The sequence below is a fragment of the Petaurus breviceps genome, unplaced genomic scaffold (genome assembly GCF_028583685.1).
Source record: "Petaurus breviceps papuanus isolate PSGF00001 unplaced genomic scaffold, PetGlider_PUasm1.0 84, whole genome shotgun sequence".
In the NCBI taxonomy this organism is placed as follows: Eukaryota; Metazoa; Chordata; class Mammalia; order Diprotodontia; family Petauridae; genus Petaurus; species Petaurus breviceps.
The window spans coordinates 16,193,134-16,208,875 of record NW_027186645.1 but is presented as its reverse complement, the minus strand read 5'-3'; the positions used below and the strand labels follow the sequence as shown (position 1 = coordinate 16,208,875).

At 33.8% G+C, this 15,742-nt stretch overlaps 1 protein-coding gene across 4 annotated transcripts in view; it reads left to right on the top strand.

Annotated features, from left to right (window-relative positions):
• Positions 1-15,742, top strand: part of ANKRD26 (ankyrin repeat domain containing 26) — a 57,406-nt gene that overhangs the window by 28,344 nt on the left and 13,320 nt on the right. For 3 of the 4 annotated variants that reach the window (XM_069107101.1, XM_069107102.1, XM_069107100.1), the window contains exons 11-16: positions 1,054-1,206; positions 6,770-6,882; positions 8,813-8,942; positions 10,997-11,287; positions 12,088-12,305; positions 13,671-13,899. In XM_069107101.1, coding sequence (XP_068963202.1) covers positions 1,054-1,206; positions 6,770-6,882; positions 8,813-8,942; positions 10,997-11,287; positions 12,088-12,305; positions 13,671-13,899 — 1,134 coding nt within the window. The remainder of the gene's footprint in view (positions 1-1,053; positions 1,207-6,769; positions 6,883-8,812; positions 8,943-10,996; positions 11,288-12,087; positions 12,306-13,670; positions 13,900-15,742) is intronic. The other variant, XM_069107103.1, reaches the window with a different exon arrangement.

The following is a 15,742-nucleotide window of genomic DNA, read 5'->3' as shown; positions in this document are numbered from 1 at the left end:
TTGTTTCCATTGATTGCAGCCAGGAGTGTAAGCTCCTGTCCTAACATAAAAGGAACTGCTTTGAAGGCTTGGCAGGGACAGCTAAAGATGTGAATAGTAGCAACCTTCTTCTTCTTCTTTTTTTTGGCTTTCAGCAAACCAAATCAATCACTTCAAGTGCTTTTACCAAGCCTGACAAGCCTATCTGGCATATGTTCATTCTCCAGGGGAAACTATGAGAGGAAAGAAAATGCAACTTTTTCTTATAGATGTCCTCCTTATAAGGACAGGTGCAAAGAAATAAGGTGGTTAACTTTTCTGAAAAATGGAAGGGGAAATCCTTAATGTTCCTCTCAAGTATAGGAAGCTATACATTCTTTCTTCCCCCATTTCCCTATCTTCCATATGAATTGCACATAAGAAATTTTATCCCCTATGTGCTGCCTTTGAAGGTGATATAATTCTCAAAAAGATGACATGGGGAAATCAGGCCAAATGCATTTTGCTTTATGAGGAGAATACTAAGCAAGTAGGAAGAGAGCATTTGATCCTTACTGAATGGAGGGTGACTGATATAGTTAAAAGAGTTTTGTAGTCTCAGGAGCTAAGTTCAAAGCATTTTCTCTTTTAATAACTACCTTTATGACCTTGAGCAAATCATTTACCCTTTGGGGCTTAGTTTCCTTATCTGCAAAATGAGGTGGTTGTATTAAAATAGTCCCTAAGGCTTTGACTGGTTCTAAATATATGATAACTTGGGGCGGCCAGGTGGCTCAGCGAGTAAGAGCACCGGTTCCAGTGTTGGGACGACCTGGAGATCGAATCCCGGGCTCAGACACTCAGCACCACACCCAGAAATAACTGGCCATGTAACCTTGAGCAAGTTACTTAACCCCAATTGCTTAAATAAATAAATAAATAAATGATAACTATTAATGTGTTCATGAAATTATTTACGTGTGAAAATATTTACAAAAATTAATTTTGAAGGTATATTTATTTTATATAAGCTAATATTGACTTATGAAATTACCTATGAAGGTAATAGAAATAATTTGGACATATTTCTGTCAGGCTACAGTAAGAAAGCTTCAACAAGAACTTGCTGATTCCTTAAAAAAACAATCCATGACAGAAGCTTCACTAGAGGTTACATCACTTTATCGAAATGATTTAGAAGATAAGAGAAACCAACTGCAGAAGGAAATAGATCAAACCAAAAGTAAAGTACGTATGCAAAAAATCAGGAATTTGTCACTGATTAATAGAAAGTGTTTTCAGTGTAACATTTCTTTTTTACCAATATTATGTATTTCCTGAATACTGTGCCTTTTATTTAAACTTAGAACAAGACAGATAACCTCCACCATTTGTACTCTTAAATTGGAATAATTATATTCACTCTTTCAGTTGTTGACAATTTTGTTTCTCAGTCCTCACACAAGGAATGAGGTATTTTTCTAAGTAACAGTAATAAATAAATCATTGCTATCAGGCTTTATGGTAAGAAACCCCTTTATATACATTATTTCATTTAATCCCCAAAAGAGTTCTGTGAAGTAGAAGTTATTTGTTTGCTTCTATTCAGACTTCTCCTTAAATGAAAGGAAAATGATATTACTTCACAATTTGAAAGTTTATAAATTATGCATGCAAAGTGAAATTGAGAATTAAAGTAATTAGATGGATAATCTCATTATTATCCTCTAATTTATTCAAACTGATCTCACTGTGTTGATTTCCATCTCCATAACTTCAATCATGCTCTTCTTCTTGCTTAGTTATACTTCCTCATCTGTACTACCTATCTAAAACCTATCCATTCTTCAGCACTCTGCTTCTCAGATACCACCTTCACCTTTAAGATCCTTTTGAATTCCAGAAGTATGATTCTTTTGCCATAAGCCCTTTTTTTTGACTTTTCAGCCCTATTGATTTCACAGTCTTCTGATTTCCACTTTTCATCTGATATCATATAATTTAGTATTTAACTATATATTGATTGCTTTATGGCATTACATCTGTTATCAGACTATCATTTCCTGTATCTAAGTCTTTATCTAAGTCTGTATCTAAGTCAACTAGATTGTAATTCCTTGAGGACAGGGATTATTTGTACTACTTTATCTTCCGTAGAACTTTCTTTTCACAGCATGTTGGTAGTAGAAGTAATAGTTATTATTTTAGTAGTAGTAGTAGTAGTAGTAGTAGTAGTGGTGGTGATGGTGGTGGTGGTGGTGGTGGTAGTAGCAGCAGTAGCAGTAGAAGTAGTAGTAGCAGTAGTAGTAGAAGATGTTAATTAAATGTTTATTTGTTGATTTTGCCGTGAGTTGAAAGTTTAGCTAAATTTAAAATCACTCCGAGGTAATATTTAGACTAAACAACTTTGAGTTTCTTTCTATTCTGATTTTTTGTAGATTTTCAATTTCCCAGAGGCCCCCAATGGCAAAATACAAATTCATCTTGAAATTATTTTATCATTCTTATTATTAAAAACTATTATAAGGAAGGAGAAGTTAAGCATAGAATATAGTTTCACAATCAAATTCTCCTAAAGTGTTCCCTTCATTACTATAAAATACATTCCTCTATTCTAGGTTGCCTTCCCACATTTATATTATGGTATTCATCATTATACCAGCCAAAAGCTGTAGAAATGAGTATTTCTGATATCCTTCAAAATACAGTTTCAACCTAGTAACCATCATCAGTGGTAAAGTAGTGGAAATCTATGCCAAAGCAGCCAACCATAGAGTTTTTGATGATGAAATTTTTCTCTACTTACAGTCTTCTTGGTGGAATTATGGATAGAACTTTGGGCCTGGAGTTAGAAAGACCTAACTTCAGATGTGGCCTGAGATGCTATAAGTGTGATCCTAGGCAAGTCACTTAATCTTTCTCACTTTCCTCAACTAAAATGGGGATAATAATAGAACCTACTTCCCAGGATTGCTGTGAGAATCAAATGAGATAATAATTGTAAAGCTCTTAGCATAGTGTGTGGCACATAGTAGACACTTAATACATACTTGTTTCTCTGCTGCAGAAACATAAAGGCCAATATTGTCAGTTATATATAAGTAATCACTGCCTCCCACATTTTGATAAGCACCTCCTAATGTTACAAAACAGTTCTCTTATCCAATTAACTTACGTATAGTTGTTTTATTATTTTTTAAATTAAGTTGTTTGTTTATTTTTGGTTTACAACATTCAGTTCCACAGTCCCTTGAGTTTCTAATTTTCTCCTCCTTCCTCTCCTCCCTACCCCCCTCCCCCTGCCCCATCATGGTGGCCTGCACTCAAATGTAGGATCTACAAATATCTTCACATTAATCATTAGTCAGGTTGTAAAGAAGGATTATAACCAATGGAATGATCAGTGGGAAAGAGGAAACAAAACAAGAAAAAGAAACAGAGCAAGTAGTTTGCTTCAGTCTGCATTCAGACTCCGCAGTTCTTTCTCTGGATGTGGGTATCTCTTTCAATCATGATGAGTCTTTTGGAGTTGTCTTATAACCTTACGTTGCTGAGAGGAGCCCAGTCTATTGAAGTTAGGTATCACACATACTTTGTGTCTGTGATCATGTACAGATTTCTCCTGGTTCTGCTCTTCTTGTCCAGCATCAGTTTGTATAAGTCTCTCCAGGTTATTATGAAGTCTGTCTGCTCCTCATTTCTTATAGCACGGTAGTATTCCATTACATTCATATACCACAACTTGTTCAGCCATTCACCAGTTGATGGGCATCCCCTTGATTTCCAAATCTTTGCCACCACAAAAAGAACTGCTCTAAATATTTTTGTACAAGGTATAGTTTTTTTAAATAAGAAATTATTGCTAGTTCCAATATAAATCTTATGAAATTTTCTTTTATATTTTTACACATGAGAAATATTTCTAGGTTTCAGAAATCAGTTTGGAATAAAATTAAGTTGTGTTTCTCAAGTAACTCCACTATCACTCATTCTCTTTATTTCCCTCACTTTCGTTTTGGCCCACATTGTTTAACATATTAACGTTCAAAAGTTTTTGGCTTCAGGCTACAGTCTAGAAACTTAGGTGTGGACTGAGCTTTAGGAAGTATAGCAAGGAAGCAATAATCGATCTTTGGCAAGATGAATTAGCTCCATTTATTGGAATTTAGGGCAAACTGGCACCTGGCACCATTTCTTCCCTGTCTTCTTTCCCTGATCATGCAAGTAACTAAGTTTTTACTATTTAAGAATTAAGTCAAATTACTGTTTGTTCAACATTACTTCCTTGTTCAACATTTAATTCATCAACTAGTGAATATCAATTATGTGAATTACACTACGATAGGTTCTGACTAGGTTACAAAGACTATGTGTAAGACCTGCCGTCTCTCCTTGAAGAATTTGCAGTCTCACTGGGAAGCCAGTGCAAAATAAAGGAAGTTCATTTACAATCCAAGGTAGTATATAAATAACTACCAAATTAAGGGCATATAAGTAAGTAATATAAACATTTATAAAAGGGGGAGATCACTATGGTTGGAGATTAGAGCAGATGGTATTTACTAGTCTAGTCCTCTTCTTCCCAATGTGAAAAAATACTTAATACAAATTTCCAGAGTTAGCACCTCTGTTGGAAGAACAGTTGCCAACTAGCTAAATTTAATAACAAGTGTTTTATATAAATTATTAAAAACCTAAATCTAAAGGTGGCGTTTACAAGCTTTTGAATCCTGGCCCAGCCCCTTGCTGTACGTGTGACTTTTGACAAATAGGTTTTCTGCCTTCAGGCCCTCAGTTTCCTAATATAAAAATTATATACTAAGTCATCAGTAGGGTCTCTTTCTGCTCTAAATTTAATGAATTCCTACTATGTCCCTATACAGTATCTCAGCATTAGATAGTGAAATAATAAAGAACTAAAGTGAGTGGTAGTACACAAATTAGAAACTAACTAAAATGGCATGCCTAATGCATGTCACAGACAAAAATATCAAAAAATGTCGTGAAGGAAGAGATCATTGCTGAAAGATACTAAGAAAAACTTAATAGAAAAGATAGAACTTTGAGTTACCTTTGAGGTTTGGTAAAGGATCAGTAGAATAGGAGAACATACAGTTCAAGAAAATAGCAGAGGCACAGGAGTGTAAGAAGAGTTGCTGTAAAGAAGTAAAAGTTGGAAAAAATAGGATGTAGTTAGTTTTTAGAGGAAGAAAGGCCGAGAAGTTTAGCCTCAATCTGGCAGACCATAGCAGTCCCATTGTAGATTCTTGACTAGGGCCTTAATATGATCTAAACAATGTTTTATTAAGATTAGCTTAGCATCTTGTAGTAAGGATTGTTGTAGGTATAAAACTAAAACAGAAAGAACTATGAGACTTTTTTTTTTTAATTAAACCATAGGCAAGTGACTTAATATCACTGTGCCTGTTTCCTAATCTGTAAAATGAGAAGGTTGGACTAAGGTATTCACCTCAGTTTATGATCCTCTGCTTGAGGTAGTGAGTCTGGGCTAAGGTGGTAACCATGAGATATAAGAAAAAAGAGAAACACTGTGAAGGGATAATTTATAGGGATAATAAATGATAAATCAGATAAGAGAAACAAGATCCTATGTTGCAGTGACATCAGAGCCTAAGAAGAACAGTTTTTGGGTACAGATGGAAATTCTGCCTATTGAGAATGCATTTTCAGTAGATTAATAGGGAGGTAATTCAGATTTCATGGAAATTAAAAAAGCACTATGGTATATGCGCGGAGAGCTAGCCTCAGAATCAGGAAAACATGGATTCAAATCCCAGTGCCAACACAGAAGACTGTGATCCTCTACCAATCTTGTACCCTCTTGGTGTGCCCTAAGCCATTCCCTGAGACTCTTAGTTTCAGATTGTAAATTTCAAGCTGGAAGCAGGGTCTATTGGCATTTACACATGGGATTTTTTCACTGAGAGTTCACTATACCTATTAAATCACAGATACAGACCAAATAAATAAACAAACAGACATAGATAAATAAATGAATGAAATGAGAATAAGAGATGACCTAATGGAAACTTTGAGAATAATCATTCGTTGGAGAAGTTTAGAAGCATAGAGGAGAAATAGGGGTGAATCTAGAAGGGGCAGCAGATTTCAGCAGAATGAGAAGGGTTCTTTCTTCCTTTGTAAGATAGAGAAGAGCACTGGAGAAGGGAGAGGTGGAAAACCTTGAAAGGAAGTTGGCAAGGGGGCAGGCCATTTACCTGGCTCCTAATTTAGAGCAATAGATAGCACTCAAGGAGAATAACAAAATATGAATTTGCGCAGGTTGTGTCCAGATACCAAGAGATTTGGAGAACAATTTTTATAGCCTAACCTAAGAACACATATATAGACATTTCAACATAGGAATGCTAACATGGACCAGGTGTGCCAGCACAGGATGAAGGGACTGTTTCCATTGGCTCTAGGGAAAGGGGAAAGGCCAGTGCTCGTCCAAGGTATGTTGGCAAACTTGACCCACATTCTATGCATTCATATATATTTCAACCATTTTTAAGTGTATTTACATGATTAGTATAAGTAATAAATTGAAATCAAATAAGAACTTTTACTGATCTAAATTTTTTTAAAAATAGTTTGTAGTGAAATCAGACGAAATTTATGTCATTTTAAGTAAGATCAATCATTTTCAAATCTCTCCATATTTGTTTTGATCTTATAAACTACACTTAACTGATATTTACAATTGGATCTGGAGTTAATGAAAATTATCCTTTTTAGAAATGCCAGTACAGTTCTTGTAATATTTTTCTTTGTAAAAATGTTTTCAAAGCTTAATACTGAAAGGGAAAAATTAAAGAAACTCATTGAATTAAAGCAATCTCTGGAAAATCGTCTAGAACAAGAAATGAAGAAAAATGATGAATTACAGAAAGACCTCAGTGGGTAAGATCCTTTTCCCAGACTGTTTTACCCAAACATTAAGTAAGCAAGGACTTAACTAGTTTGTTAAATCCTAAATACAAATTCATTTTATACATTAACACTCATAATTACAGCATATATAATTCTAAGTGACCTAGATTTTTCTTTTTCATTTTCATTTCATTCACTAATTATTGCTGAAAATCAAACCTTCTGATGTGCATCTTTGAAATTATAGTAAAATGTTGTATAGCACCTGTGCCTTAAAGTATGTTTTCCAGAATTATCCTATAAAGCATTTAAAGTCTCTTGTTAAGTATACTGTTTCTGCACAGAAATGTTTATATAAGGTAGTTCTCTATGTTCTCCATACTAATTTATTTCCTTCATTATTTACTTATTTGTTCATTTATCATTCATTCAGAAAGTATTATTAAGCATTTGTTGTGTATGAAATAACGTGCTAGTCCCCAGAACTACAGATATGGATAATGTACAGTACCTGCTTTGAAGGTGATTACAGTCTAGTAAAGGAGGTAATGCAGACACTCAGATAACATGTATAAATAGGAATGTAGTAAGCACTTAAGAATGGTAAACACTCAAGAAAATGTAGTCAGAGACTGAAGGAGGAAAAAGGCCTCTTCTGACTTTGTGGGATCAGCAAGATTCCATTAAAAATATGACTTTTGAGCTAGACCCTATGACATTTTTTGGTCTGGAATTTAAGGCCTTTCACAGTGTGGCAGTATCCTGCCTTTCCACACTTAAATTATATTACTTCTTCTACAACTTAAACTAGACTATTCTCTGTCTTTCAAAGCATGTGCTGTGCTTTCTCACTTCTTCTCTGTGCTTGTAATGTTCACCCATGGCCTTTACCCTCATCCTCACACAAATGCAACACCTCTGTGGGGCCTGCTCTGCTTTCTTGTTAATAATGACTGACCTTCACCATCAGATTTTACATCAAAATTTCTGTTACACTCCCTTAAAGATCTTATAGTTTGCTGTATGTCATAATTATCTACCTGTCTATCTTATATTCCAGTTGTGTGAGAGCCTGGATCATGGTCTGTCTAAAGTTTGTATTCTGTCACAATCTTCTAAGCCCTTAGTGCTTACTAATTAAATTTTAATTGAATATGGCAAGAGTCCATTATTGTTGAGGTATCAGTTCCTCTGACCACAGGCTAGCTAGATGCTGCCATTTCAGTGGCAGAGGGGAATCTCCAAATTATTGTGCATTTTCCAGGATTGTAGTTGTGTTACAGTTTGAATAGGTTTTTGTGGGTTTCTATTGAACTTTTTTAAGAGCATTAGCTCTAAGGGAAGAAAATCATTCTCTGTTCCAACCAGTCAGCTTACAAAGTAACTTTTGAGATCCAATTGACTTTTCAAGTTTGGGACTGCCTATATTTATATCCACTAAAGGAACATTTTAAATGCAACTTTGGATTCTAATAACATTGAATGATACCATTTATGTTTTGTGGGCTAGGGCCTTTAAATGCTTCACCAGCTGATATACACAGATCTAGGATTAAGATAACCAAGGCACAAAACATCACCATAAAACTTTTTTCAAAATAAATTTACTTATTTAAATTTTGGATTATATTACTGAAAGGCATCCCCCTTACTACAGATATTAAAGCATAACCAGAAATCATTTGGAGAATATTCTACAATAATGTTAAAGTATTCTACAATATTAATGAATAGCTGACAATGAATATACATCTTTTGGAATAGAGATGAAATTATTGGAAGGCTATTCTCTCTCTGGTTTTATTTTAGCAAAATATTGTCAGATTTTAGTTGGGTGATCTCAGAAACTCATTGAAAATCTGTTTTCTTTATGATTGAAGATAATTTAAGGCAATGGGTCAAGAATAATACTTTTTAAGTATATGATATTTAAACTTAATTATTCTCTTCATTTTCACAGATTTGAAAAACTCTTGAAAACAACACAAAAAAAGTTAAGAGAATATGAAAAAGGAGATGTTGTTTGTGAGGGGGAACTAAAGCAAACACATTCTGACATGGATAGACAAATTAGTAGGTTAAAAAATAAGGTAATTCTTAATATTGGAAAATGTAAAATGTCTTATCTTTATATTCCTTTTTAAATAGTTATAATATGTGGTAAGGTCATTGGACACCAGTATACTTGAGATTTACATCTTACGCATGCTTGAAAGGCAACCCTTTATATCTAAGGCCTCATTATATAGTTCTTGATGCTCTCAGGGACTCAGTAGACAAGCTTGGGGACATTATATCTCCCTGAAAATTCTGGGCTCCAGTGACTTTCTGTATAGATTTATGTTTTAGAAATTTTTCCTCTACTAACATTATAGAATTCTTATCAAATACAATGTACCTAAATATATTGTGTTAAGAGTACTTCTCAAAAAAAAAAGCATTTCTTAGGGATTTAAAAGTATTGTCTTATGGGAGATATATTAGACTTGTTTTGTTCATGAATGGAAGTTGCAAAGATACAAATTTAGGTTTGATGTAAAGAAAAACTTGCTAACAATGAAAGTGATCCCAAAGGGAAATGAACTTGTTTGAAGAAACTAAATACTGGGAAGCCTTTTAGGGTCAGTGTTTGCAGGGAATCTTAAACTCTGAGCTCCCTCTGACACTCTGCTTCTGTAATCCTAAAAATGAAAAAATAGCCCGCAAAAAGGATGACTAATAGGCAGAAACAATTTGAAAAGCAGTAGCTCTTTAAGAGATTTTAAAATGACAAAGAGCAAATAAAACAGCAGTTTGATTGCAAGTTGGTCACTGCTAATATTAAGAGACTTCATAATATAACACAGAGCTAAAAGTTAAGGGCTTACTCTGTAATAACAGAAGTGAGTTGGTTTAAAGGATTCTAGTACTTAGAAGATACTCACTTCATTCCACCGGTAGGGATTGAAAACCATTTTATTGAAGTATGCTATGCCCTATACATTGCTTTTCTGTTTTAAGGAAGCAAAGATTTTCCTCTTGCTGGAATGAAAATAAATTGATTAATTCATCTGAAGCTAATACTTTTCTTTTTTTAAGATTCTAGTATTTGATGATATTAAAACATTTCCCCAACTCTTAACCCCTTATGCCACAAGTTGGCAGAAAGTCCTAAAGAGGTTGATGAAAAACATTAAGTGTTCAGAGGAGGTTACCCTGTCAAACCTTAAAGTGCTATGTAAATACTAACTAGTATTTTTTTTTTCTGCAATGACAGGTGGCTTCCTAGAAACATATTATCTTACTATCATTAATTTTCCTAGTTAATGTCTTCTGTCTTGCAGTTCTCATCAATATTTAACAAAAAGAATTAACTTCTTAACATTTATTGAGTTTTTGCCCTTTGGAACTCAGTGGTGTCACAGTTTTTTATTCATTACTTATTTCAGTCAGTCATCTAACCCCTGTGGCTGAAGGAAAACAGGTACAAGTTCAGCTAAGCATGTTGGTTTGTCTTGTTGAAGTACTTAGGGAGCAGTAAGAGGGCCATTACACAAGAGAAGCTCTGGTAAATGTGGTTTATTCCCTGGGTACTGTCACCTGAGTTTTGTAGAAAGACATGATTTTCTCTGGGTCTGTAACTGACCATCTCACCAAGGGACATTCAAATTAGCATAAATTTGTTTGCTTTCTCAGTAAAGTTTATTGTCATAGAATCAGTATTCTCATTAAAATGAGAAAAAGGAATCTCATTTCTTTCCAAATTCCTTTTAAGATTTATTGTTGTTTTCAGTGTAGCATAACATAAGAAGCATTTGTTGATATCCATCTACTATGAATTTTATTGATATCTGCTCACTGTACTAAAAGCTGGGAAGAAAAGACACATGAAAAAATTAGAGATCACAGAAGATAATATGTGATCAAGTACTAAGTGTGGATTAGACAGACTTTAAGAACTAGTAACATAAATTCACGTTCTTTGTTTTTGGTTTGTCAGTTTGCCTAAATAATCATTTTTAGGAAATACATTTTGTAGTGTAATGTAAGGATAATGATGCATTTAATTACAACTGAATTCTTAAAAATCTTAATAGTTTTAAATTAGTATTTGAAAGACCTTTATTTTACATGTGTAATATGCTAAACTGTTTATTTTATACAGATGGAAGACCTTACACGACAATTGGAAGCGGCATCTTCAAAATGTAAACAGTTGGAATCAATTAACCAAAGTCTTCAAGAAGAGTTATTTTCTATGAAAATCTTGCAAAAGAAATGTGACAAGCTAGAAGCGAATAAGAGGCAATTAGAAGAAGAAGTAGTTAATCTTAGGCATCATTTGGAAATTACTAAGCTAGAATGCAGTCAAATAGAACAATATAAACGTGAGATTGACGCACGAGCAAGGCAGGAGATTATTGAAAAACTAAAAGAAGTCAACCTATTCTTACAGGTTACTTTATTTATCACTACTATGTTTTTAAAATATTTCTATGTAAATAAAGGTTTAGGATTTTTTTCCCCTATTCTAAATCCAGAATTTTTTTTTTATTTTTCTCCCTCTGCCTTCTTTTCCATGGTTCTCCATAAGCTTGGTATCACTATAAAAAATGAAATCAGAAGTGAAAATAACCATATATACTATCAATTGAGGTGGGATTTTGGGGGGGGAAGATGGGGTTGGGTTTTGGGGGGGTTGCGAGGCACTTGGGGTTAAATGACTTACCCAGGGTCACACAACTAGTAAGTGTCAAGTGTCTGAGGCCAGATTTGAACTCAGGTCCTTCTGACTCCAGGGCCAGTGTTCTGTCCATATCAATTGAGTTTTTAAAAAATAATTGGCATAATTAGGAAAAAAAGCAAAGAGTAAGTTTTTTATTCATTCAACAAATATTTTAATTGTAACAAAACATTCTGGGAGATTCTGGTATTTTTAAAAAGTTTTTTAGAATTATACCTATTGTTTTTATAATGATCCTAATATTAGCCATAGGATAAGAACTAGTGAACTAACATCCAATAGAAATAGGCTTATTGTTGTTTTTTCTAATTTTAAATTTAATTCAGGTGACCTTGATAATGAGTACTTTCAAAGTTCAAATCTATTTTTACACATTCAGAATTGCTTCATGAATCACAGACTGAAATTAAAGTGAAACCTAACAGAATATGGTAACAAACATTTTGTAATTTTCTGGATACAGTTGGACATTTTTTTTGTTAACTTCATTCTTTGTTTCCCATTTGGTTTAGATACAAGCAGCATCCCAAGAGAATTTAGAACAATTAAGAGAAAATAACAATGCTTCAGTAAGAAACCAAATGGAGCAAAGAATTAAAGATCTGGAATCCGAACTCTCCAAAATGAAAAAGTCACATCAAGACTCTGCTGAGGCAGAGCTAGGGAGATACAGACAGCTTTATTCTGAAGAATTAAAAAGCAGAAAATCATTGTCAAACAAATTAGACAGGTAAGCCCAAACACAGACACTAAGAAAACTGTACTTATACTTATCAGATTGCTTGTAAAGTTTTCTATTTTGAATTTGACAAATCCTTAATGGACAAATTTATGACATCATTGTGTAATGGGGCTTAAATGTAGAGATTATACTTTTGTATATATTGGTAAATCAAATATTTTTTAAAATATTAACTAAGCACAAAGGAATGTAGTGTGGTAGATTGGAAAGATGGACTCTGGCTATAGAGGCAGAGGACCTTGCTTCAAATCTAGCCCTCTGATGCTTCCTACTCTATGACCTTGTACAAGTCACTTAAACTCATGGACCCTCAGTTTGCTCATTTTTAAGATGACAATGTTTGATTAGGTGGCTTCTGAGATCCCATTCAGTCCTAATCTATGATCCTATAAAAATTATCTATTTTTAAGTGTATTTGATTGATATGGCATATTATTATTTCTTTTTAATATCTGCTACAAACTAGTCCTTCCAGGACGAAGTTAAATATTTTGAAATTAGAATAACATTATTTTCATTTCACCAAATGACAACACTAAAAGGGGTATTTTCTGAAAATGTACAAGAAGATTATAGCAATATATAACACTTTTGTGATTAATCTTCTTCTAATGGTGACAACCAGGACTGAAGGACTCAGGGTCATCCTCGTGACCCACAGCAAGTCGAACCATGTCCCTCTATTCCCTGCTATCCCACCCCTGCAGTTTTCTATGCAGGTGAAAGTTCATTGAAGCAGCTATTGTAGGGGAAAAGAAAGAAAGGGGATATTACAGAAGGGTTTAGATTGGAGTCTTGGATAGTCAAAAGGTTATGTCTGTTAAAGAAAAAGGGATGGGGCGGTCTTCCTTGTTATATATCTAGGTGACAGTGGTGGTTAGGTATTATGGGCTGGCTATACAGTTGAGAGCCTCAGGACATTTTTTAGCCTCAACTGAGTCACCTCTTTTTCACCTGCCTGGGATAATCACCCAGATTTGATACCCTTAAAGCAATTCTACTAATTTCCAATATAAATTTATGGAATACAAGTGCTTTTAATGGCTTCCTTAACGATAAGATTAGTAAGGGTCCCCAGATTTGCAAGCATCTTTTGTGGTTTGGTTTTTGTTTTTAATTTTCCCAGGATGGTCTGAAAACAGTTTTCTTTACTCAATTTCTTTATATCATTTACTGGGAAGGGGCCTTAATGGAAGTAACTCAATTATGCAAAAATGTTAATAACCATCATACTTTAGTTGTCTTCATTGTTATGAAACTACTTTTTAAAAAGTCAGTTATAATAACATTAATAAAAAACACCAACCCTTGAAGAAAAATGCTTACCATTTCTGTGCTTTGAAATGTTCACAGAACTACTGAGAAGCTAGCTGAGGTGAGTGCCCGACTCCTGAATGAAAAACAAAGGAATAAAATTTTAATCTCCAGTTTTACTACAAGTCCAGTTCAGGAGCAACCATATGTTGGGAATGTTAATACCAGTATGGTACTCAGTAGAAGTCTTATTCCAAGAAGAAATTTAGCATCTTCTCCTGGAAACATAACATCTTCAAAAAGTGGAGTTGATAGCTATTTGGCAAAGGTTAGTAATTTAGAATTTTTTTTCTTCCTTTATGTTAAAGATATGATGTAAATAATATTCATCTTAATGAAATTTCCTGCTTAAGTATTTTTGAATGTGTGATACTGATTTTTGTGATCTATTAAAATGAAGGTGGTCCTTTCACCTAACGGTAACTAAAAATGCCAGATAATGAGTTTTTAAGTGTTTTTTAAGATCCATAACTGTCATATGTATCCATTTGTTAACTCAGATAAAGTCATACCTGGTTTTACATAATTTTGTACCCTTGACAAGTGGTATTCACTTTATTTATAAGGACTCTTTAAATTGAATACTATTTTCTCACCAACCAATACTGAGAGAGGCTTTATCCCCTTTGATCTATTTTCCCATGGTAATGATATCTTAATACTTAAAGTACAGTGTTTTTGTGGTTCTTCTTTATCTTTCTTTTTTCAGAATGTCTTAAACACCTGTATAAACACAAAAAGCACACCCGTATAAACATACCCTCTTTTTTTAGAGTATCCTAGAGAAATCTTTTGCAAAGCAATCTCATGTAATACGAATAATTGTCTCCTAATGTAGTTTTTAAGTTCATATTTGTATAAAAGTTTTCTTTAACTAGGGTTATAACCTTAAGAGATTGTACAATGTATGGCATCTTTCTCCCACTTTATAAGATATACCCATTTTTAAGGACCTCCTAGCACTGACACAAGAGATGTAATACAGTCAATTAAGTTCAGCAAATATTTAGATTTGTTAAAAAAATCTGCTAAAGTGCCCTCAAAAGAGTGTATATTGAATCAAGTAATCACTTAGAAAAGAGAAAAGGTTTAAGCTTTTTAGGTCAATATCTTATAAGCATCTAGGTAATATAGATATGATAAAGAAACATGAATGTTAGTAATAAACATGTCTTCCTTGTGAAGCTTTTAATTAAAATGTTCATTTTAAAAACAGATTGTTTTGCAATTTTGAGGAAAGTATTCCATGTGAAAGTCTCCTTATCGACTCTCATTCATTTTGCCTGTACAGACACAGGCACTATATTCACTCATTCCCTTTGGGAATCAGCTCACCTTCATGACTTCACTTTTGTTTCACTGAATTTTTTGGTGTAAGATCTATAAATGTGTTCTTACTTCTTCAGCTTCTTGCTCAAACAATCTCTTCCTTCATTCTCTTCTCTGCAACCAGATCCGTGCAAAGGTGTGTAGTCAACATTGCTCAGTGTTCTTATTGGTTCTCTATTTGTGGTTTAGACCACTTTGGTCTAATATATGATTTTTTTTAAAGTAACACTCCATATTAATGCATTTTAAAAGAGAACTGGGTATGTTACATCAAGCATATGATATAGAAATGATTGAAGCAGATCACACTTCATTTTGTGACATTTGGATAAATCACCTGCATCTTCTCACCATCTGGCATTAAATGCATCTTGAGCACATGACATCCATCATACTGCAATCTTAAGAATTGTAAAAATTTCATTAAAATATATTGCTGTGTACTGTATGCAAAATACTTCAATGACAGTTGTCTCAAAAGATGATGAAACATTATTTCCAATATGGAACCTCAAACCCTACTATTCATTGGTACCTTTAAGCCCAGTATTTCTGGAATAAGTACCCTTCAAATTATATTGTGAAGTCCTTGGAATCAAGGACTGTTTCTCCCCTTCTTTTGCACTGCATGGAGCACAATATGCAATGTTTTCTATGTAGCAGGTACCCAGCTGGAATTTTATAGTTGAATTAGACATTTGAATGGATGACAGTGCATTTGTATTCAAGTACTCTGCAATATTACATGATGTCTGCATTCCTTTTTGTTGTTGTTTTGTTTA